Raw genomic sequence first — 24,173 nt, forward strand, 5'->3', positions numbered from 1 at the left:
GAGAACCCACTCTGCGTTAACAATTAAAAGACATAGGTATAGAAGTGTAGTACTATAGTAGCCTATGTCATAGTTAGGGCTCCAGTTCTAAAGAGACAAACTAGTCAGCAATGCTGTACTACTACACTATAGCCTATAACTTTTTATATAAATATAACTTCGGTAACACTATTTTAATGTGTCATTGTTACACGTTACTGTATTTACTATAGTAATAACTATAATTAGGCATAACTGCATGCAACTAACTCTAAACCAAACTCTATTCCTGCCGAACCCTATAGTAATTACTGTACATGTAATTAATTAATATTACTAAGTAAATGTATAATTACACTGTAACAGGGACACATTAAAATAGTGTAACCCACATTTTTTAATTGCATTTTATATTTTGATATTTAAAAGATTAGCATACCATATTACAGACAACAAAGCTGTACTGGACTATCTTGCTAATATATTGTTACACTGCATTAACAATACAAATCAGTGTGTGAGTGCAAGTTTGCACGAGACAAACTACACTAACCGATGTTATATAATAACCTATATACTATAACTGAACTACACTGTAGCTGAACAACAGAACTACTAAGTGTACTAAGTGTACTACTATACGATGCTCTTCATTACCAATAAATATTTAGCATCAGTTCTAACTACAGTAACAATACTGTACTAAAATACGTTACAATAATAGTGAAGTAAGTCATAGAATTCACAAAACATGTATTCATGTTTTATTGGGGATATGAAGTACATACTAGGTCCTAGATCACGTAATTTTCACAACGCACAACTTTTAAAACAGAGTATTTGTCTACTTAAAGCTTTTTCGGAAATGAACAATCAATATGTTGCCTTGTTATCATTCCTGTCATAAATTAAATAAGCCACAACCCTGACTAAGATATATACTTCAGTAATGTAAGGTTGTTAACTATACAAGTTGATGAACTATACATATTTTTAAAAATTATAATATATAATATATCATTTATATATAATCTATATAAAAATCTGTTATTTTTTTATATAATTAAAAAAATAAAAACGGAAAGATAAAAAAGGGCATACAGGTTGTTTAAATATTTTTATTAATAAATGTTTAAGATTTTATTTACAAATGTGATTATGATAAATACAGTTATAAATAATTTATAATTCACAGTACAAGTGCACTTTCAGTAGAGGGTCTCCGGGTTCATTTGTCGGCTCGCACGAACGACGCGAACACGCTGTCCTCTTGATTCAGGAGAACCTCAGGTTTATCAAACTCCAGAATGACTCCTCTCTTCATCACAATCACCAGGTCTGCATTCAGGATGGTGTGCACACGATGCTGTGGAAACACACACACACACACACACACACACACACACACACACACACACACACACACACACACACACACACACACACACACACACACACACACACACACACACACACACACACACACACACACACACACACACACACACAGAATGATGTTAAATGACTGAAATGCCTCTTAATCATTAAAAGCATTGAATCGTCGTCATGCTGTTGGGCTTTAACTACAGCTTCAAATATTAAAGTCCGAAAGCAACATAATGGGCAACTTACGGCGATGGTGACCACAGTTCTGTCGGCGAAGGCAGTCATCACAACTTTCTGTAGAATGCTCTCCTATTAAAAAAAAGAGCATTATTAATATAATATTTAATATAATAAACTATAAACCTAACCTATTTAAAAAGAGCATTTTTTTCTATTTATTATATATATAGGCTATATATATATATGTGTATATATATTTATATGTATTATATATTATATATTTTTAATAATTCAAACGTTTATCATTTTTATATAATTTCTATAATAAAAATGGACATTTATAATTACAGACTTTTTAACCTAATCTATTAAAAAGGGCATTATATCATATTATATTATTTTAATAATTCAAATTTGTATTTTATATATCATTTATTATTAGAAAAATTGCAGAAAAATGGCTACATTAAATATAATTTACATATATTATAAAGTTAGAAATTATATCAAATGTATGTTATATTATTATTATTATATATAATAATTACATAATGTATATATCATTTCTAACTTTTTAACCTAATAATATAATCTTTTTAAATGCATTTCTTTAATTTAGTAGTTTTTATTAACAAATTATATTATTGTTATAACAAACTTAAGTGGAGGATTTAATAAAAAAATGAACATGAATTTTAGTATATTACTGTATATATTATTGTTTAATGATAGCTTACATCAGGGGTTTTCAAAGTGTGGGGCTGTAGAGCTGGGCGACATGACAATAGAGATTTTTCTATATAGTTTATCTGTATGTAAATATTTCCATGCTGCGCAGGACTGCTTAAACACGATAGAGCAGCAAAGGAACATGGACGAATGAGAAGAAAGAGCGGGACACATTTTTTGATAAGTTACAATAAACTGCGACAGAGAACTTAATTCGGTACAAGTGCTGAACACATACATTGCGCTTATGTGTCAAAATGTCTGGTTATATCTAAAGTGAAATTAAACAGTTGAGCGCAATTTTCATTTTATTGGACCCATGCATAAGCTCTTAAAGTGACAGCAGCCTCATATAAGCCAGTCATTAATGTTAATCAAACAACAAAAGAAAAAGAAAATCATTCACTGCTCTGGACTGAATATCTTCCATAGCGTATCTTCCAAGCTGGCATGGCATTTTTATTTTGAATTCTTTATATCAGAAACACCAGTACTTTTCACACGGATGCTTTCCTTTCATTTTGAATCTATCAAATTGTCCCTCACTGTGTGTCCATTCCTCTATGAAACCCAGCCAGTGCATTTAGCACAGCCACGGTTCATTTACTCCGGAGAGATGAAGGCGGAGGAGCAGTCGGAGGAGAAGGGTGTTTGAGAATAGTGAGAAGTGAATCGAGGTCGTGACCCCTGGGGGGTTTCCTTCTACCTCTTAAGACTCTCTTACTCTCTATTGTACTTCTAAGCACGCACACACACACACACACACACCGTAGCCATGTCTATGGAAGCAGTGGCCTCGTCCATAATCAGAATACTGCTCTTCCGCACAAATGCGCGCGCCAGACAGAACAGCTGACGTTGCCCCTGGCTGAAGTTCTCCCCACCTTCGGTTATTATAGCATCTGAAAGCAAGGAAAGAGTATCATCAATCATATATTTAGACTTTAAGATTTTAAATTAAATCTTAACCTTAAAGAGGCCTGTTCACACCAAGGATGGTAGCTATAACTATATAAATATAAAGTTTTAATAATCGTTCTAATTCTATGAGAATAGGGAAGTCCACACCGCAACCATAACGATAACAACACAGAGGAAAATTATTGTTAGAATCACTTCCACTGGACGATTTTCTGTCCAGTTAATGAACAATAAAAACATTGAGAGCCAATCAGAATCTAAAAGACTTTAAAGAGTTTGAGCATTTAAAGTGGCTATAATATGTGTTTGTCTAGACTTTCTAAACATTCAATCAACTGTTCCATTAAAAAAATATGACAGGGTTAAAGTTGTCATCATTTACTCGCCATTATATCATTCCAAACCTGTACGAACACTGATCCCCATATAGACTTTCCTTATAGTGACAATATAGTGACATTTTTCATATATTTCAAATATCATCTTCTATGTTCCACAGAAGTAAAAACATTATACTGTAGGTTTGGAATGATATGAAAGTGATTCGATTATGACAGATTTTTCCTTTTAGGCCGAACTATCCCTTTAATGTGATTTCTTTCAGTCTCTAATCATGTTTTATCATGTTTAGGTGTCTTACCTAGTCCTCCAGGCAGGGTTTTAACTACTGGTTTGAGTTGTGCTATTTCTAACGCCTCCCACAACATGCTGTCTGTGGCCTTCATCTCGGGATCTAGATTAAAACTGAACACAAGAAAATGAGATCCTATAGAACTTCTCATTCAGTTTGCCCCAGAAATCCTTCATCTCTACAGCCATACTTTTAAAAACACTGAAACGGAACAAAAGCTATAGTAGATTCAGAGAGAAAACAGCAATGATTAATAATATATGAATGCTCATTCATGCTTGTATGTCATCCATTCATAATTTAAATCTGGGGGAGTTTGGCCTGTGAAATCACAACTCAAGTGTCAAATTCAAACTGATAATATTGAACAAAAGTATATTCGTTTTTTTATTGTAAATGAATAAAATGTCTAGGATATTGGGACAGTTTTATTCACTCATGTAGTATTCGGTTTCAAGAGACGCACCGGATGGTTCCGCTGAATAAGAAGGGATCTTGTAGAATAATAGAGAAGCGCGACCTCAGCATCTGAAGAGGCATCTTTGCTATATCGATGTCATCAATGATTATTCGCCCTGTTGGAGTATAGAGACTTAATATCCAGGCCACATATTATACTCTGTAAATTGAATGAAATTAGCTTGGCCTTGATAAAAAAAAAAAGAGTCACCCTCAAACGTGTCCACCATCCGGAAAAAGGCCAATGAGAACGATGACTTGCCACTTCCTGTTCTACCACAGATTCCAAGCTGTAACAGATCAACACAAAGTAAAGGGTTTATGGGTAACCTTTAACAATATGTAATCAAAATAATTGCCTGTGTGTGTGTATATAGAGGGTATGCATTGACGTCACTTTCCCTCCAGGACACGCCCCCTCAGTCAGACTGAGTGGCAAAACATCTTGCAACATAACTGGCTTTATAGGGGAAACTGTAGTTTGACTCGACTCGACTCGAGGGAGTTGGACTCGACAGTGATCCTCACACCTCACCAAAGAGGTGGTTCATGGCCAGGAATCAGTTTTTCTGTCATTTGTCTGTACCTGATTTTGACCCCCGGGAAATACAAGCAAAGCCTGTGAATGCTTTACCTGCTAGACAACATTACAAATACAATATAGGTAGATCTATATCTGTCATATCGCCCAGTCTTAAAACTTGTTAAAGCACTAAGGCATTAAACATAAAATTGTGACTTTCTGTAAAGCTGCTTGGTAATGATGTGTAATCTAAAGCGCTATACAAATACATCTGACTTGACGCTTGGTCGTACTTCAAGACAAGATTTGTTGGTGAAATTAAAGAGATGATGCTTGAAACTGACGCGTGAAAGTCAACGCTTGCACCTTGGAACCTATTTCAAGGTTTGCGTTCTCGAGCCACCAGGCACTGTTATTGTGCAAATGAGCAGGCCAGAGTGCATTAAGGGTAAATAACTAATAATCTTTGCAACCGAAGTGAATCAATCAAAACTAACTTTTGCTGGATAATAACTTTATTCTAGAGCTGCTGTAAAGCCAAAACAATCTGTTACTTTAATTTCCAGTTATCACTGTAAAGCTGCTTTGAAACGATCAATATTGTTAAACGTGCTATATAAATGAAGGTGACTTGACTTAACTTGATGACATAAATAAAAATTCTGGTTGTTCCAATATATTTTGTAGAAACTCAGCTGTCGCCGTCAGGCAGACCATAGAGGCTTTCGCACTCGAGGAACCTTTCATAGTTCCTAGAACTATTGGCGGAAGTACCTGGATTTTGGCGTATTCGCACCGCAGGAACTAGGAACGATTTTAGTTCTAGGAACTCCTTTTGGAGGAACTAATTTAGCTCCTACTTCAGAGTCGGGTCTAAACCAGCACTATAGGAACTACCAGTGACGTTAGTGAACGCTGATTGGCAGAACGCACGCGAAACACCAACACACGCCATTAAAAAAAAAGCTGTGTAAACACACAGATTACAGCCTATATAATTTACTCCAGACACTAACTCTACGAACATGGAAATCAGCGTAAAGGTTAAGAGATCCATCTATCACTAAGGAGAAAATCCAATGCAACTTTGAGGGGACCAAGCAAAACATGATTATGTATTTCTGCTCAGCTAGCAACACTGGACATCAACCACACAGCATACGCTAATACCTTTTCATATACTGTCTACTTTCTATGTAACAGTTCTATCTAAAAACATTAGACAGGACTGTTAGACAGATCATAAACTAATGAACACGGAGAAGGCGAGTACTGTGTGAACAGGCTCTGGCTCTGGGATTCTCAGCGCCGTCAAAATAAGTCAAAACAACAGCGCTGCTTACGTCACTTCAGAGTTCCTACTGGCGGTGCGAAAGCAACCAGGAAAATGTTCCTATGGGAACCATTAGTTCTCGGGGGAACCAACCTGGTGGCTAGTTTCTAGAACTAAGTTCCTAGAACAACCCGGTGCTAAAGCCCCTTATACGGAGTTCCATGCAGTAAACTGAATATATTTAAGAACTCCTTTGTGCTTCTATCTATCTATCTAAACTTGCTTTGTAAGGTAAACTGGGTTTGTCCTACATTATCCAACCATGGTTGCCGTTATGTTGCCAAGTAAGACAAGTTTCTGGATCAACATCTTTTGTTGATCCTGGAACAACATTCCTGTTAGAAAACATAGTCCTAACTCTATCCCTACCCCTAAACATAACCCTACCCATAACTTAACCCTGTGATAGATGAATAAGAATGGTGTAGAAGCTCTTGAACTAGAACTCTTGTTCTAAGCCTAAACTTGACATAAACTGTAAACTTGTCCCTCAAATCTGATTGGTTGTTTGGAATGTTGTTCCAGGATTAACAAAGATATTGATCCAGGAACATGTAAAATCAAGTTCACCATCCAACCAAACCCCTTGTAGAACACAAGACTCATTTTTTCAGTGAACACTGATAAATACTTTACAGTTATACAAAATATAAGATGGTAAATATTTAATTGATGAGTTGTCAATATTTGGCCTAGGCCCTAGGGTATGATTGGATTCCAGTTGTTTCTGCGAATGGCAGTGATCTGGGGTTCTAGGGATTCTGTAGCTTTCAGCAACCTGTAAAAAGATAGCTCATTTCTTGTTGAATCTATTTGTATAGTCAATCGCACAGCTCTTTTGCGGCATTCACGCTTAACGCCATCACTGCCACTCAGTCATTTTGCCACTCAGTGGGTGTAACCGCAGTGACTCCGCCTACTGTGCATACCCTCTTTATATTTAAATAAGTTGAATATCATTATTTGACTTTCTTAAGAAAATGTACTTTCTTAAATATATGTATAATTGTACCTTTTGTCCTGGGCTGATGTGAGCATTGACCTGTTTGAGGACAGGCTTCAGGGTGCTGTCGTACCTCACGCTCAGATTCTGGATCTGAATCTCACCCCGCTGAGGCCAACCTTCTGGAAGCTGAGACGCGGCTGAGAGAGAAACATTTAACCAAAGAGATAAGAGGCGTACGATATACTGAGAAAGATGGACAGAATGTGAGAACACAGGAAAAGAAGTAGAGAGATCTACTATATCTAGTGTTTAAATCAAGTCACCTTAATTTATATAGCGCTTTTAACAATATAGATTGTTTCAAAGCAGCTTTACAGTGATAACAGGAAATTAAAGTAACAGATTGTTTTGGCTTTACAGCAGCTCTAGAATAAAGTTATTATCCAGCTAAAGTTAGTTTACTGATACTCACACAGCAGACCCTCGTAGTTTTCAGGTTCTGTCCTCAGCAGAGCTTTTATTCTCTTCACAGCTCCCAGCTGCACCTCCATGTCTGCCAGATTACGCACCATCCAGTTCAGGTAGTTGGACACCTGAGAGATAAAATACAGTAACAGAAGTTGTCCAATATTGCTGAAGATCAGCATGTAGAAAGTTAGATGTATGTGTGTGTGGTCTTGCCATGAGGGCGTATGTGAGTCCCAGCCCCACCAGCCCAGTGGACAGATGATTGTATTGGGAGTTTGTGATGGAGGCCACAGCTGCTGTTAGGACAATAAAGGCCCCAATGTACTCCTGCACAAGAGATACAATAGTATCACCATTACTATTGAGTCATTCAGGAGGTAAAATCTATTTTTGCTAGTATTTGATCAAATAAAAAATTGTTTAACTGAAACAAACAGTACCAACTCTACAGATGTCACATATAAGGGGCTTTCGCACGGGGTAGTTCAAGGAACTAGCCAACAGGGTGGTTCCCCGAGAACTAATGGTTCCCTTAGGAAAATTTTCCTGGTTGCTTTCGCACCGCCAGTAGGAACTCTGAAGTGACTGCGCTTGTTGATGTGACTTATTTTGACGGCGCTGAGAACGCCAGCCAGAGCCTGAGCACACAGTGCTCGTATTCTCTGTGTTCATTAGTTTACGATCTGTCTAACAGTCCTGTCTAATATGTTATTAGATAGAACTGTTATACATAGAAAGTAGACAGTATATGAAAAGGTGTCCAGTGTTGCTAGCTGAGCTATAATACAAATGGCGTGTGTTGGTGTTTTGCGTGCGTTCTGCCAATCAGCGTACACTAACATCACTGGTAGTTCCTATAGTGCTGGTTTAGACCCGACTCTGAAGTAGGAGCTAAATTAGTTCCTCCAAAAGGAGTTCCTAGAACTAAAATCGTTCCTAGTTCCTGCGGTGCGAATACGCCAAAAAACTTCCGCCAATAGTTCTAGGAACTATGAAAAGGTTCCTCCAGTGCGAAAGTCCCTATAGTAACTGACTTGAGTGGCTTATAAACTCACCATTCGAACCTCCAGCCAGCGGTTTGCCGCTGTGAGGAAGAGAGAGGCCATGTTATTGGCATCTGTGAACTCTAGAAGTCTCTGTCTGAATCTAGGCTCATACCTAAGAGGGAAAATACAAGAAGAATATGTTTAATACATTTGTATGTCATTTAGCAGATGCTCCCATCCAGAGTGACTGCCACGGTCAACAGATGAGCAAATAAAGCACTCAAACCCATCATTTTGCCCACCTGAAGGCTCTGATGGTTGTGAGCCCCTCTACTGTCTCAGAGAAGTGTGAGAGCAGAGGAAGCTGTGTGCTGTCTTCAAGCTGCTGGAGATCTCTGGAAATACAAGCACACAGGTCACTTACTCTAAACATCTCAATAGAAAATACAATTCTCTCATCTATGCCATCACCAAAGGACATGTCTTCTGGTGATGGCATTGGGAAAGGACACGTTTTTCAGATAATACAAATGAAGATTTTTAGGGGGGAAAAAAACACCACTTTAAGTCTATATGAAGAGAAACAAAATGGTTGTAGACGGACAGTCAATTTTGCTCTCAAGTGTTGAGGGACCCTGCTTTGACCATTCCAATATGTATAGATTGTATAGTAGCCCATAGAAATGTCTGATAATGTATATATTTCTATGCTTCAAGCACCTGAGCTAAGAACAAATTGATTTGCAACGGTCCCTTGTCGCATCCAGTGTTGACAGCCTCGACAATTGTCACGTCTGCTGTAGACACAGTGTCAGAGCTCTCTGAGTTGTTTATGTTCATTATTATTGTAATGTTACATTTTTTGAGACATGAGGTAATGCAGTATCTGCTCTGGCTGTGTGTGTTCATGTGTTTTGAAGACGCTCTGAAGTGAGGGTGGGATCTTATGCTTTCAAAGCTAACTTGCTATTGCTATTTATTCTGTATATACATACTACAAACCATTACTTCTAGCTAACTGTTGTAAAAAAGTATAGAGTATTCATATTTTAGTTGTTTCGTTTCAGAAACCACTGGGGTTGTAGGTAGTACCGTCATGATGGTTGTTTGTGCTGTTTTGACTGTCAACTTTTGGGAGTCCATTGACTTGCATCATACAGACACAGATGGATTATTATTCTAAAAATCTTGGTTTGTGTTCATCTGAAGAAAGTAAGTACATCTGGGTTGTGAGAGGGGGAGTAAATGATTAGAGAATTTTCATTTTTGGGAGGGTGAGTAAATGATTAGAGAATTTTCATTTTTGGGAGAAGTATCTCTTAGAATTGAGAATAAATTTGTAGCTATAAAGGCATATTTCTTACTATACAACATAAAACAAATCTGGACAGAAAGTTGCAATGGAGAAGTAAATGTCTTTAGATAAGTGATATATTAATCGGATTGGTTACTTTGAAGCGACTCTGAAGTATTTCTGGATGAAGTAGCAGGTGATGGCCAGTGGTGCTAGGACAATGAGGAAAACCGGCGTGACGTATGAGATCACACCCAGAGCTGACACACACAGCAGCGTGGAGCGACTCAAACACTCCAGGGTAGCGGGAATGTGCTGAAACATAAATAGATAGAAATAAAAATCTATTACTAAATGCTGTGTTTGATTATCACCAAGTGAGTAATACTGCAACACACAAACATTTTATGATTTGGGTATCGTAACATCCTACCTGATCTATCGTATTGGTATCGGAAGAGAAACGGTTTAATATGCTTCCTAAAGGAGTCGTTTCAAAGAGCCTGAAAAAAAAAAAGAGGGAACAATTTGAGGAAAATTTCAATCTATTTCGAAGGTTAAATCACTTGACTCAAAGAAATAAAGGCTACTCTGCAAAAAAAATTAACATCCTCCCACTTTCAAATGCCCCCCCCAGCAAATGTCTTATTATGTGTAAATATTTCATAAAAAGATTCAACAACTGAGACAAATGGAACAGATTTCAAAAGCATTTGATGAACACAAATGGAACAATGAGTCCCTGAACAGAGCAGTCAGTATCTGTTGTGGCCAGAAGCTGCTTTCAGTCCTACAGTGCATCTCATCTTTATGAACTGAGCCAGATTTGCCAGTTTATGCTGTGAAATGTTACTCCACTCTTCCGCCGTGGCGGTTCAAGAACAAGTTCTCGAACACATCTGGGACATATGGTTACACGTGGTACACAAGCATGAAAAACATTAAACACTTTCCAATAAAGATCTGTAAAGGTTATTTGGATTCTACAAAATTATCTTTCAAATACAGTTTCCTGAAAAAAGGACGTTTCTTTTTTTTGCTTAGTTCACCCAAAGTGTATTTTGTCGTCTGTGAAATGAAAATGAAATTATACTTTTTTGTTCTATAGGAGTTTGAGAGCTGCAGTTCCCATCCACTTCCACTGTATGTTAAAGCGCAACTTAGGACATTTAGCTAAATACCTCTTTTGGCATTCCACACAAAATATATTTACACAGGCAAAGAGCAATAAAACAAGACATGTTCACATACATAAACTCTCTCTCTCCTATGCAAACACTGGCCGCCCACCTTGTATTTAATACATACCCACACACACCATGACGCATAACAAATTATACACAACACACCATAATATTCCACATAAACCCTTGATGATATGAAGGTTTAAGATGTACCTCATTGGGGCAAGAATAATGTTACTGAGTAGACTGTGGTGCAGTTCTTTGGCCACCCGCAAGCCTGTCCACTCCACGGCCACTGATGTGGCCAGACACAACACGATACCCAGAGAGCACAGCAAACTGAACACCAGCAGGTATGACGAGTGACTGAAACCAACGACCTGTGGGGAGAACAATGTCGACACTTAAAAAAACACCAACTCACTTGGTACATAGTTCATGAGTTAAAAGACTGAATATTTCTATGCACAGGAAGGGTTGGTAAGCAATTCTATCATGCTGATCTCACTCTAACACTTGTTGTCATGGTTATACTTTCATAACAGTGCAATAGCTGCCTATTTTAAGCATTTATTTGCCAATATTATTGTTGCAGCCTGTCACAGTATTGTTGCAGAACGATTATAGAATTATAATGATTATTAAAACTTTATAGTTATCGTTAGAGTTATCGTCTGTGGGGTGAACGAGCCTTAAGTGTATTTAAGTGACTCTGCAAAAAATCCATAACACTTCTAGCAGGCAAATCATTTCAATCACACAGGAAGACTGAGGTTTTTCTGACTAATTCTAATATATGTACTGCAACCCTCCAAATGCTAATCGTAAACCCTGAAAAAATAACAAAGTGAAAGAAAATCAATCTGGCAATCAAGGTGGCTAAAAGGCTATTCATTACCATAGAACTCCAACAGAGAACATCAATAATGTGAACCAACTCAAAAACATAACTAATTAGTGGAAGTCTAAATGGGTAAAGTCTACTTTACATTCTGTGTGACGGCAAAGACGGCTGCTTAAAATGCGTTGAGCAATTATCTGAGCAGTGATTGAGCAGTATTGATCGGGAAAAACTGGTTTGTGAAAATGTGGAAAATACGTTGATAAGATGTCTTGTAGTGTCTCTGCTAAAGAGGAGCATGTGGAGTTGATCAAATTTGATTTTTTTGCACTTATTACACAGAGCAGCTGTGTGCGGAGAGGATATTTAAACAAAACATTTGAGCTGGACCTGTGTGTCTATAAGAAAGATGGAGATCTGGGGCCTCATTTATAACCGTTACATAAAGAGGAGTCCTAATCATAAATGCAGTGCATGTTCACAATAACAGTTTAAATGAATAAAAGAATGATTTACACTATGTTTTAAATCTGATACACAGTACACATTTAGAATAAATATGCCATTCTCATTAATGGAGTTAAGCACTTAAATTACATTAAATCATTACGAGAAGTTACAAAAAAAATGTATATTCTAATAAATTAAAATATTTGTAGTGGATGCGATGCTTTTGAACACTTTTCCTGTGTAATGTTGCGTTTCAATGTTTTAACCACACCGAGGATTGCTTAGCGCATGATAATAGGAGAACTCATAATATTTTCGTGAATATAATGATCAATAATGCACAATTAGGCCTATCTGTTTACATTAAAAATACTTTGGGCCAGTGGAAAAGATTGAGAAAAAACTTCTCTGAAATGTATTTTATACTATTTGATGTATTTATTCAAAAACAAGGCAAAGGTAGGCTACTAAATGATTTTTAGTAATGTAATGAGAAGGCACATCCGTATCTCATATGAATATGGATGAATATGTATATGCAAATGATATGTAGATGAGGATATGCATAGTAAAACTAGTCGTTGTAAGCTCAATATTTGATTTTTTCAGGGAAGAGATAAGGTGGAAATGCATGTGCGCACAATCTTCCGCTGACCGGGATTTATAAAGGGAATTTTGGATAGGTTCTGGCATACGCAAGGATTTATAGGTCTGAATATTTTTTGCTGTACGCCATTTTTGGCTTTCGGGAGCACTACACTTTTAGTAAGGATCCTACGCACAGTTTTATAAATGAGACCCCTGGGGTCCCACTGGCTTCTTCAAAGTAGCAAAATTTTAACAATCTGACTGACTCAAGGTGAGGTTTACTAAACAAACTACCTTGCCTCTAACTCTGAAAAACTGGATTCTAATCTCACTGTGTTATCTGAGCTGTCACAGCACATACTAGTTTAAGGCTAAGCTCTCCACAACATGCACTTCCTCAGAGGCAGGGTGGTCTATTAATAAAGTGAAGTGTTTGTATCTGGCTCTTAACACCTTCTCTTGTTTTTTTCCTATGTTCCATTCAACATTGATGTGCCTCCTGTAAATACTAAACATATCAATATTCAATCATCAATATTTATCATGGATCATTTTAAAAATCAACCCAAGCAGCCAATGAAATCATACATCTAAGCTATCCGAGGTCGATGAACTGCCTCTTCAGCAGGTGCAAACCATAAATTATGTAAATTAGGCTAAATCATTCAAGAGGGGATCCATATGCAGAGTACATTTTCAAAGTAGAAATCGAATATGCCAGACGTAAAAAAAAAAATTATAAAAAAAAAAAAAAAATCTGTAACACTTTATTAATTTATGCATATTAGTGCACCTGCATTGTAAAGCGTTACCTTTTTTTTTCACATTTTTAACAAATTTGACCATATCATAGAGAGAAAAAACGAACAAATATCCATAACACTTCTGCAACCTGCATAGCATAGCTATGTTCACATGTATCTATAACCGTCTAACTTTACCTGCACTAGGGAGCAGTTGTGTGCAGCTGCGTCGATTTTGGCTGCGATGACTTTGGACGTCCAGTGAGCGAGCCAATAGTCGATGGCCACCAAAAGGGAGTGTTTGATGAGCTGGGATAGCAGGAGCAGGAGAAGCAGGAGGAGGCCTGCAGAGCTCAGGTACGTCCCACAGGATCTCCAGGGAATGGTGGCTCTTTGCCTCATCACTTGAGACAGGTTATCTTCATCATCGCTCTCCACAGACTCTTCTATAGAAATTAAAAGAAAACAGACAGATAGATAGATAGACATGAACAGAGATATAGAAACAGACTGGATGGATGGATGGATGGATGGATGGATGGATGGATGGATGGATGGATGGATGGATGGACGGACGGACAGATTGTGTAACATACAAAACATGTCAACTTGTCCCATCTATATAAAATATCCTTGTCCCAAGAACACAATTCAACCTTTTGAACATGTGCAAAGTTAAATGTGGAGAGCACACCCCACTTGCTCTATATTTAAAAGGAAGTGTCACACTGGCATTTTAAAAACACAAGTGTAGCTGGATAGAAAAAGAAGGGAGAGATACTGAAAGAAGGAATAAACATGAGAATAACAACTGTAAAGCCCAGCCAAACACTTGCACCAAGCCAAGAATACCCTTGAGTGGCAGAGCAGTAATGCTGTGTGTGTATATATATATAATGTTTAGGTCAGTAGAAGAGCATTTACACGCATTAGCACTCAGCACAATCTCAGTGCTGAAGAGACAGAACCATTCCCACATTCATTATTCAGTCATTCCAGCATGGTCTGGTCCGTCAGCAGATGTTAAATACTGTTGCTCACTCTACCACGCTACAATTAAAATCAACAATGCTTAGCAAACAAATCAAGTCTACTATACCAGCAATGAGGTCTATAATAGTAAAATGACCATGCACAGAGAATACAACATGTGAGGAAGACATTTACTTTTTCAGGCAAAGCATGGGGTCTATTATTTTGTCAGTCATTGTAGTGAGAAGGCTAACCTTCCAATATAGCTTCAGTCCTGGAGAATATTGACATTTGGCCATCTGCCACATTACTGGCACTTGTCTGCCATCTAGAGAATAATCAATTCTGAAGGCGAGGGGGTGTAGAAATATAGAACAACTTTGGCCTTGGTGGGTAAAGCTTATAATGCAGTAGGTCAGGCCGTTACATGCCTGCATACTATGTCCATCTTGCAGGCATACTAGGCCGACCTGCTCAGAGACCTTGATGAAGGCGAGGGGGGTGGGCCCAGATGCTATTAAAAAACTGCGCCAGGCCACGGATTTGTCTCTCCGGGCCACCAAGGAGACGACCAGTGCCATCTGTCATTCTATGGCAGCCCTGGTGGTCACGGAGAGTCGTTTCTGGTTAAATCTTTCTGGTTTTAAGGAGAAGGAAAAAGCATTTCTTCTGGAAGCCCCGCTTTCACTTCGTCGACGCTGTCACCTCAGTCATCGAGAGGTTTCAGGAGGCGAAGAAGCAAGAGGTACCTCCCTTGCCGAACTCAGGTCTCAGGGGCTTTTGGATGGGAGCAGCCCCAGATGCGTACAAGATCCTTATACAGGGTGCAGGGGGTCGGGGTTGCACTTTCAGCCAAAGCCTTCAATACCCCTTTTCCACCAAGGCAGAACTGGTGCTGGTTCGGAGCCAGAGCCTAGTTTCAAATCGGTTCTTTGTTTTTCCACCGCCAAAGCACCAGCTCCGAACCAGTAAAAGTGGTTCTTAAGTAGCACCAAATCATTGCAGGGTCTAGAACGGAGCCAAGAAAGAACCGCTTGCGTCAGAGGCTGGGGGCGGGGTTACCGTGGCCAACAAGACTGAAGAGAAACTTGTGACCGCCATTTTTAAATAGCAGCTAGTCGAGCTAATAGCCGCTCGATTATAATATCCGTCTATGTAAGTTACGGCAAGATGCACGAACGCATTGGATTCGCCGTGTTTGGATGCCGATTTATTTTCGCAAACCCATGAGCATCCATAGTAACGCAACGTCTATTATTGTTGATGCCTTGTTCGAGATGCATCGGAGCAGCGTGGACCGATCAGAGCTGCGGGAGTGTTTGGAGATCATACGACTCCTTGTGCTTTTTGATCGCTTTCGCAGTGCTTTGATTTCATGTGCTGATCGTTCTGCGAGAAGCCGATGCATCTCGAACAAGTCTGTTGTGTTTGTGTTTGGCGCTGCCGCACTAGCGTTGCTGGGCAACATGATACGTATGCAGTGACGTAAGATATAGCTCTGTTGTGGCTCTCTGGCCGGTGGAAACGCAAACCGGTTCTAAGTAAGCTCGTCAGTCGAACCAACTCCGAACTGGCAATAGCTCTAGCTCTGAACCAGCACCCGGTTCTTGTTGGTGGAAAAGGGGTACAAGTGGCCTTCACTTCGGCTAAGTGGTCCTGACACCAGTGGTTTTAGGCATTTGAAGGCAGGCCCCTCTGGAGGAAGTGATTTACACCTCATCATACAGTGCCCGCTTCTCCTCTGTGCCCTCAGGGGAAAGTTCTGCCAACCCTGCCACCCTTGATGCTTTGGGGCGCAGCAGTTTCCAGCGAGTTCAGGTCTCAGTGTCTGACCAGAGACATTGCGGCACTCGGAGACTCGCCCCCTCCAAGGAGGGTTTTAGAGAAGCCAGTTTGGCTGTTCCCTGCCAGTTATCTTATTCAGGGCGCCAAGCTGACTACTCTAAATACACCAGAGACCAGTTTTTCAGGGCCGGTTCCCTTTGTAGACCATCTGGCAGCGTGGAAACTTCTGCCAAATCTGTCTCAGTGGGTCATACAGACAATTGGATGACTAGTAATTTCCTACCACTTCATTCTGAAAAAACAGAAGTTATAATTATTAGACCAAAATCCTCTGCATGTAATAACCCAGAATACTGTCTAACACTTGATGGCTGCTCTGTCAAGTCTTCGTCATCAGTTAGGAACCTGGGTATACTCTGTAATACCAATCTTTCATTTGAAAGCCACATTTCTAGCATCTGTAAATCTGCATTTTTCCATCTTAAAAATCTATCCAAATTATGACATTGTAAGACTGAAAATACTGGTTGAGGCCTGATTTATGGGACAAAAGGGCCCTGCTGGCTGATTAACATTTGACCTCCCCCAATACAGCCTTTCTTCCTCTCAGAAACTAAGAACCCACACAAGAGCATGGTTTAATGCAAATGTTTATCATTGACTGTTATGCTTTTGGTGTCATTTGAAATGTCTCAAAGTGAGTGGTACAGATATCTCATATCCAGATAGATAAAATAAAAGGAAATAAGGTTTATAGAAGTTCATAGGAAACTGGTTTAGAGATAATGCCAGATAAGGCAACCCCCCTTCTGTGGGATAGAAGCCATTTGAGGGTGGTCTTACCCCATCCCCCTTCTCACCTGGTCAGAGGATAAAGGAAGGTGTTCTGGCTCTCTCTGTTTCTTCTTCTTGGCTGGACGTGGAATTGGATAGGTGGTTTCTCTCTGTCTCTCTCCCTCTCTCTGTCTCTCTCTCTCTCTCTTTCCCTTTCTCTCTCTCTATCTCAGGTACAAGCTGGGTAAGATTCTTTGGTGTAACCAATGTATAACCATGTTCTAGATTGTGGAATTGATCTCTGATATCTGAAATATTAAATTGCTACAATGTGATTATTCCAACTGGGTTTGACATTGTTTATTTAATGGTTAAAAGGAATAGTCAAACATTCGCTCACTTTTAGTGAGGCACAGATATTATAAAAACCTTTCATTTATGGAGTCAGATGAATTAACGAGTAAATACATATGATTAATGTATTGCAAATTTAACCAACCAAATACTTTGCATGAGTGAGGACAGAACGCGTGACAACCTTCCCCGTGTATTGGCGAACCGGCAGATTGGGCCAATATAGCGGGCCTTACAAAATGGTGACCTCGGACGTGATCTCAAAACAGATTCACGAGAAATGTCCTTTTCAGCAAGTATTTGGGATTTTAAAATCAACAAGAGGTTTGAACATCTTCTCATTCTTCCGCCGCGATGGTAAGTAAACTTTTTCTGCCCTTTATAGAAGTGTTGAAGAAATGTTTGCATTGTTTACGGGTCGGAATTAAAGCCCTTTGTTTAGAACGTGATGCGGCAGCCAGATGAAGAATGAAAACCCTTGTGCATTAGATTTTAAAGATCTCCTTGTTTTGCCTAAGCAACAAGAAACGAAACCTAAAGTATAGCATCTTCCAAATAATGAATAATCGATGAAGAGCTAAAAAAGTAAAGCCTAAAAGTTTTAAAATCAGGCGCATGTTTTCCGGCCATTGTTGAAACCAGTTACACTCGAAGAGAATGAGCAAACTAACAGAAAACAGAGAAAGAAAAATCTAAGTTTGTAAAAGATCGGAAAACGTGATTTTATAAATAAAAAAGGCAGATCGAGGCATTGTTTATGAAAAGAAAATTTGGGGAAAACAGGATGATATGATTTACAAGCTAAAACTCAAATATCAAGGCTAATGCTAAGTGCTATTGTCAATGCTAAGCCATGCTGTGCCCAAGGCTAATGCTAAAGGCTAAAGCCATGCTGCGTCCAAACACTTAAACCATGTTTCGTCTCACTGGCTGGGTAGGCCCAAAAGCCACATTGAAAACATTAATATCCTATACTAAACCTAAACTAATCTTGACAAACTCTATATTCCATTAAAATCTTAAACTTTGACACAGATGGAATTAAATTAAGTAATTCAATTTAATTTGGCTTATTTAAGTTCCTCTGAGAAGTAAACCCCTAAAGTATTTGATATGCTGGGATGGAAATAGATCTTTTTTAGAAAGAAGACTATCTAGTCAAAAATCTGGGAAAATTAACTGTAAGCCCATTATTGTGAAAGCATGTGTACTGATCATGTCTTGTTTACATTATGGGCCGAAAAGGTTCAGCCTACACTGTACAAACTCAGTAGAAAAGGTCTTAACATGGATGCTATTGACAATGAAATTTTCACTTGGTGGAAAACAGTGGGTAGTAAACAGAAGAAATCAAAACATGGTGAAATAATTGAGGCTTTAAACTTCATAAGTTATAAACGGCTAAATGAGTTAACAAAATTTCTATCTTCGCTTATGGATGCTAAATGTGAAGAAGTGCATTCTAAAAATGCAGAGGCACAAAAGTCTGAGGAAAAGATTCAAGATCTTCAAACACAGCTAGATAAATTACTAGCTGAGCTGTTAGCCCTGACTAAAAAGTGTAAAAATCACAAGGACACCATTGCAGATCTTAAGGCTAAGCTAAATGCTAAAAGCAAGTCTCCCAACAAGCTTAACAGCGATTGGGCAAAAAATGTACACTTCTTAGATGAGGCAGCCTGCTCTAATAATCTTGTATCTTTTCAGACAGATGAAGCATGTGATAAAGTTATGAAAAGAGTGCCTGTTTCTGCCCTAAAGGTGATACGGCACCCAAACGGTACAGAGTCAACTATTCGGCGTCCTTTAACAGTAACTGAATGTAGCTTGTTTAAAGCAGAGATCGGACCGTTCCCTTTGAAAGGGCCATTCGAACCATGGTGGAGACACATTGTTAGTCTAAAACATGCATTTCAGCTCGAACCAAAAGATATTTGGCAAATTGTTATCAGCTCAATTCCAGATGTTCTGAACTATAAGATACCACAGGTTTTGATGACAGGCACCATTGTGCAGTCAATGCATCAAAATGAGCCTGAGAGCGAAATCTTGAATAGACTAAAACAATGCCTTCGCGAGCTGCGTGGTTGTAGTCCTGTTGGATGGGAATTGATTTTCAATCGGAAACAGAGTACTGAAGAATCGTTTGAGACATATGCAGAAAATATGTTTGAACTTTTTGAGGAGTATTCTGGAATTGAGGGTGTTAACCACAACAATGTAATTGTCCTTGAATTCCTGCTTACAAATGCAGGGCCGCGTGTACAGCAATCACTCATGTGTGGTGCTTCTCCAGCAAAAAACACATTCGAAGGTATTGTTAGTTGGGCAACAAGAATTGAGTCACGAAAACAAATGCATGGTGAGGTAGCTGTGTTAGAATGTCATGAAGATCCTCCATCTGCAGGAGAATTCAGAAAGCCACACTGTGGCAAACTGAACAGATTCTGTAATTCCTGTCACAAAACAGGCCATACAGAGGAAAAGTGTTGGTCACTGGGCAGAGGCAGACCCCCACCCTATTTCATAAAACGCAGACAATCACAATCTAATGACAAGAACCAGCACTCTGCAAGTAACCAAAGCTCAAATGCATCTAAAACTCTTACTGACCTAACAACTTTGGACGCTCAAGGCCTTCAGCTATTAGCGTCATTTGCTAGTCGGGTAGCAGCCCAATAGCAAATAGCTTAAATGTTTAACATCTAAATTCATTGAACCTGTCTGCATTTTCAAATTTGAAATTGTGCTTAACACATCGTGCCCTACACATCGTGCACATAGAACACAATTTGGTTGTTTGTGCTACAACATGCACATAGGCTAATTTAAAGTTTATTCTTTAAACACAGGATTACTTTACTGTAAGTGTAGTTGAAACACTTAGGCAAAGGTGATATAGATGTATTCTATTGTTTTGCTGTGGGTGTATTTGGAACACTTAGGTAAAAGGGTTGTAGATGTTGTATTCTAGGCCATGTGTCCTGTGTTAACTGAAGTGAACGCGTGTGTCTGTGCTGAATTTGATGGCTATAATGTGATTCACAATGAATTTGAAAATCAGAAACAGTGAACGCATCTCATTAATCCTGAAACAAAAAACCTTTTCATATTTAAGGCTTCAGAGAACGAAATATTGTTATGTTTGAATGTATTCTGAATTACTCTGAGATTTGTTTTTTCCAAAATAGATTAACGGATTCGTATGTTTCCACAAGATTGTGTCAGAGATTGGCGACGGGACGGCTAATAGCTGATATCAGGAAGTGTGCGGGCGACTTGGATGAGAGGATGGGTTAGTCCGACTAGGATCAGCTTTACGCTGGTTGATTAACCTAGCTTGGACGCTTCCGATGACTTCTGTTCTAATTTAATAGTTTTGGAAAACGGTTGAATTGAGTTCCTGAAGGGCATCCAAGAGGGCTACTGAATATATCTTTGATTGTTGCGCGTTGGGATTACGGCAACGTCCTAGATATTTAGCCATTGCCTCAGCTTCTGATCTTCGGGACTGACCACTTGTGTCGTGCATCCTTAGGAGAAGGACTGCAAAGCGATATAGTTTCCTTATCTATAAACGGAAAAATATAAAGTAAGAGTAAATAGAAGAATCAAACGTTATAATGGCCATTTAAAAAGACTAAATGAGAAGAAAAGATATTTGAAACCTAGCAAAGGGAAAAAGAAAAACAGCGAATGTACATCTTATCAGCCCTGAGCCAAAAGGCCTTTTAATATTCAAATGTATTGACATGAGAACAAGTAGAGATTTGACCATGCGTTAAGTTGGTCCAGAGACCGAAAACAATATAATTTGACTTGTATTGTTAAAGAATATAATTATATTATAACATGAATTATAATAAACATTATATTACACTCGCCGAGCAGGACAATAATTGGAGAAGTGTGACTTTCATCATTAAAATTGAATTTCTGAAACAGAATTTCATTTGTGTGCTACCCAGTGCCAAAAAGGGTCGGAGTATGCTTTTATTTTTCACCGTTAGAAAACACGGCTAGGAGTGTGGCACAGGTAATAGCACGCTAAATAATCCTTGACTGGGGTGCACCAACTGAATTGAATCTGATAAGATAAGTAGATAAGTAAATTTACGAGGAGGGTGTGAAATGCTAAACAGCAGAAAGAAGCACCACAGTTTTTTGCAGGTCAAAAAATATCTGCACAAATTAAAATGTGTGAATGCATTGCACATGCAGCGGACTGAAGGCTGAACTGAAAAAGCAGCTTCAGGTGTCACAACACACTGAGACAACAGCAACAATTCAGACGTGGTCAATGAAACTCGGTTTCATGTGACATCTGGAATTAAAATTACTAACAAGTAAAAGAATTCTACACGTCTGAATTTAATGCTTTTGAAATATTGGAATTATCTGTGGTTCGCTCTCCTCTGTTTTCTGTCTCAGGCTTAGGCTACTTCTGCAAAATGGTGGAGCCCACCTGGAGCAAATCCAGGACAGCGGAATTGTTCGAACATAACCTGAGACTCGGGAGATGGGTGAAAAGACATTATAAAAGGCCTTTTCACACGTCACACTATCACATTACTGCATAAATATGGCCTCCCAGTTTAGAACTGGATCGAAATTTGCAACACAATTGTTATCGATTAGATTCCACCCATCTCCTAGACATGAACACTGAACACACCCGTCCATCACTATACCCTCACAGCAACATCACCTGGGGTAGATGGTCTATCCAGGCTGAACACTGCACATCAGACGAAGATGTGTCATCTTCACACTAACAGATCCAGATAGCTTCACACACACAGGGTGGAGCTGATCTCATGATCATGGTCTAACAGAGACACAGAGAATAGCATACGCTATTCACAACAAACTGCTAACTAATGTAACACACATGAACAACTGAATGGCTACAGTCACAAATCAAGACAAATTCTAAGGCAGACCTGCCATTAAATTTCAAACTCTATGATTGTTGGTGGGAGTTGGAAGATCAGAGGGCCCCTGATTTCTCAACTTACCAGTAATAACAGAAACATAATTAAAATGGATAAATCTGAAGTGAGACCAATTCAATCAAGTACAAAAATGTACAATTCAACTCTGTCATCGACTGTGACTTAGCCAGATCAATACACACACTCTCAAACACACTCTCTCACAGACACACACACACACACACACACACACACACACACACACACACACACACACACACACACACACACACACACACACACACACACACACACACACACACACACACACACTGACATTCTAAAAAATTCTCACACAAACACACAAAACCATTGATTGGTTTACACCGACCTCTTGCTGCATTTCTGAAACCTATTTTTGATTTCTGCATTTTTTCCTTTGAGTAATTCAGAAAAACATTTCTGAAACTTATTTTGATTTTAATTTTCTGAAACTTATTTGGATTTCTGCATTTTTTCCTTTGAGTAATTCAGAAAAACATTTCTGAAACTTATTTTGATTTTAATTTCTGAAACTTATTTTGATTTCCTTTGAGTAATTCAGAAAAACATTTCTGAAACTTATCTGCATATTTGTATATTGTCCATTTTACTTGCAACAATGTATTTGGACATCAATTCAATTGAATCTCTATGTTTGGTTACACCAAAATAGCACTGGTTGTTTTGTTAAAATGCCATTTATTTAAATGTTTCTAGAAACAGGGTAAGAGCTTGTAAGATCTTCCTTTGTCCTTCCTTGACCCTCTATAGGAGTACTATTGACGTGGTAATTAAAAATCAGGTAATTAATGAGACCAAACGTACCACTCACAATTGCTGACATGAACATGGTATTTTACATTGAACAAGACATGATTTTTCCTTATTGCATTATGCGTTCCTATGCATTTCCTTACGACTGTAAGTGCATATGTGCTCAATCGTGAAGCGGACATTTAAGATGCTTTTCAGGTGTCGCACACAAAGCCGTGTGGACCAAAGGAGAACCCCTTCATCCACTGAGGTCTGCCCAGACAACCGTACCGCTGGAGGTGACAGGGTTGGTCAAGAAGGGTCAGATCATCATCGTGGAGAAGGTGCCAGGGAAGCGGAAGTTTCTCCATGAAGGAATGACACGTCAACTGAACAAGTCACAAAAGGTCCAGATTGACTCTATGAACTTTGCTCACGTCACAGGATTACAGGAAGAGAACCTGAACGCATTCATCCACCTGCTGGACTCAAGCTATATACCTGGTGAGAACAGGTGTTCTGCAGGTGAACACAGCCCACTGAGCTTCTACTGATGCCAACATTGCAAAGACAATTTTTGTGCTACATCTTCAAGGATTATAACAAACGTCTTACTGTGACCCCGTAAGTGTTCATCGGAATGTGACCCACGGGATCAAGGAGGGAAACTGTAAGACTGAAAATACTGGTTGAGGCCTGATTTATGGGACAAAAGGGCCCTGCTGGCTGATTAACATTTGACCTCCCCCAATACAGCCTTTCTTCCTCTCAGAAACTAAGAACCCACACAAGAGCATGGTTTAATGCAAATGTTTATCATTGACTGTTATGCTTTTGGTGTCATTTGAAATGTCTCAAAGTGAGTGGTACAGATATCTCATATCCAGATAGATAAAATAAAAGGAAATAAGGTTTATA

At 38.8% G+C, this 24,173-nt stretch overlaps 1 protein-coding gene across 2 annotated transcripts in view; it reads right to left on the bottom strand.

Moving 5' to 3' along the window:
• Positions 1-666: 666 nt before the first annotated feature.
• Positions 667-24,173, bottom strand: part of abcc8 (ATP-binding cassette, sub-family C (CFTR/MRP), member 8) — an 81,505-nt gene continuing 57,998 nt past the window's right edge. For both annotated transcript variants that reach the window (XM_082160405.1, XM_082160406.1), the window contains 15 exons: positions 13,840-14,087; positions 11,233-11,399; positions 10,269-10,338; positions 9,993-10,150; positions 8,844-8,936; positions 8,611-8,713; positions 7,769-7,882; positions 7,560-7,680; positions 7,154-7,284; positions 4,497-4,575; positions 4,293-4,401; positions 3,836-3,939; positions 3,043-3,176; positions 1,612-1,674; positions 667-1,345 (listed from right to left, as the gene is read on the bottom strand). In XM_082160405.1, coding sequence (XP_082016531.1) covers positions 1,208-1,345; positions 1,612-1,674; positions 3,043-3,176; positions 3,836-3,939; positions 4,293-4,401; positions 4,497-4,575; positions 7,154-7,284; positions 7,560-7,680; positions 7,769-7,882; positions 8,611-8,713; positions 8,844-8,936; positions 9,993-10,150; positions 10,269-10,338; positions 11,233-11,399; positions 13,840-14,087 — 1,832 coding nt within the window. In that variant the 3' untranslated portion in view covers positions 667-1,207. The remainder of the gene's footprint in view (positions 1,346-1,611; positions 1,675-3,042; positions 3,177-3,835; positions 3,940-4,292; positions 4,402-4,496; positions 4,576-7,153; positions 7,285-7,559; positions 7,681-7,768; positions 7,883-8,610; positions 8,714-8,843; positions 8,937-9,992; positions 10,151-10,268; positions 10,339-11,232; positions 11,400-13,839; positions 14,088-24,173) is intronic.

The sequence above is a fragment of the Leuciscus leuciscus genome (assembly GCF_965113295.1).
Source record: "Leuciscus leuciscus genome assembly, chromosome: 25".
In the NCBI taxonomy this organism is placed as follows: domain Eukaryota; kingdom Metazoa; phylum Chordata; class Actinopteri; order Cypriniformes; family Leuciscidae; genus Leuciscus; species Leuciscus leuciscus.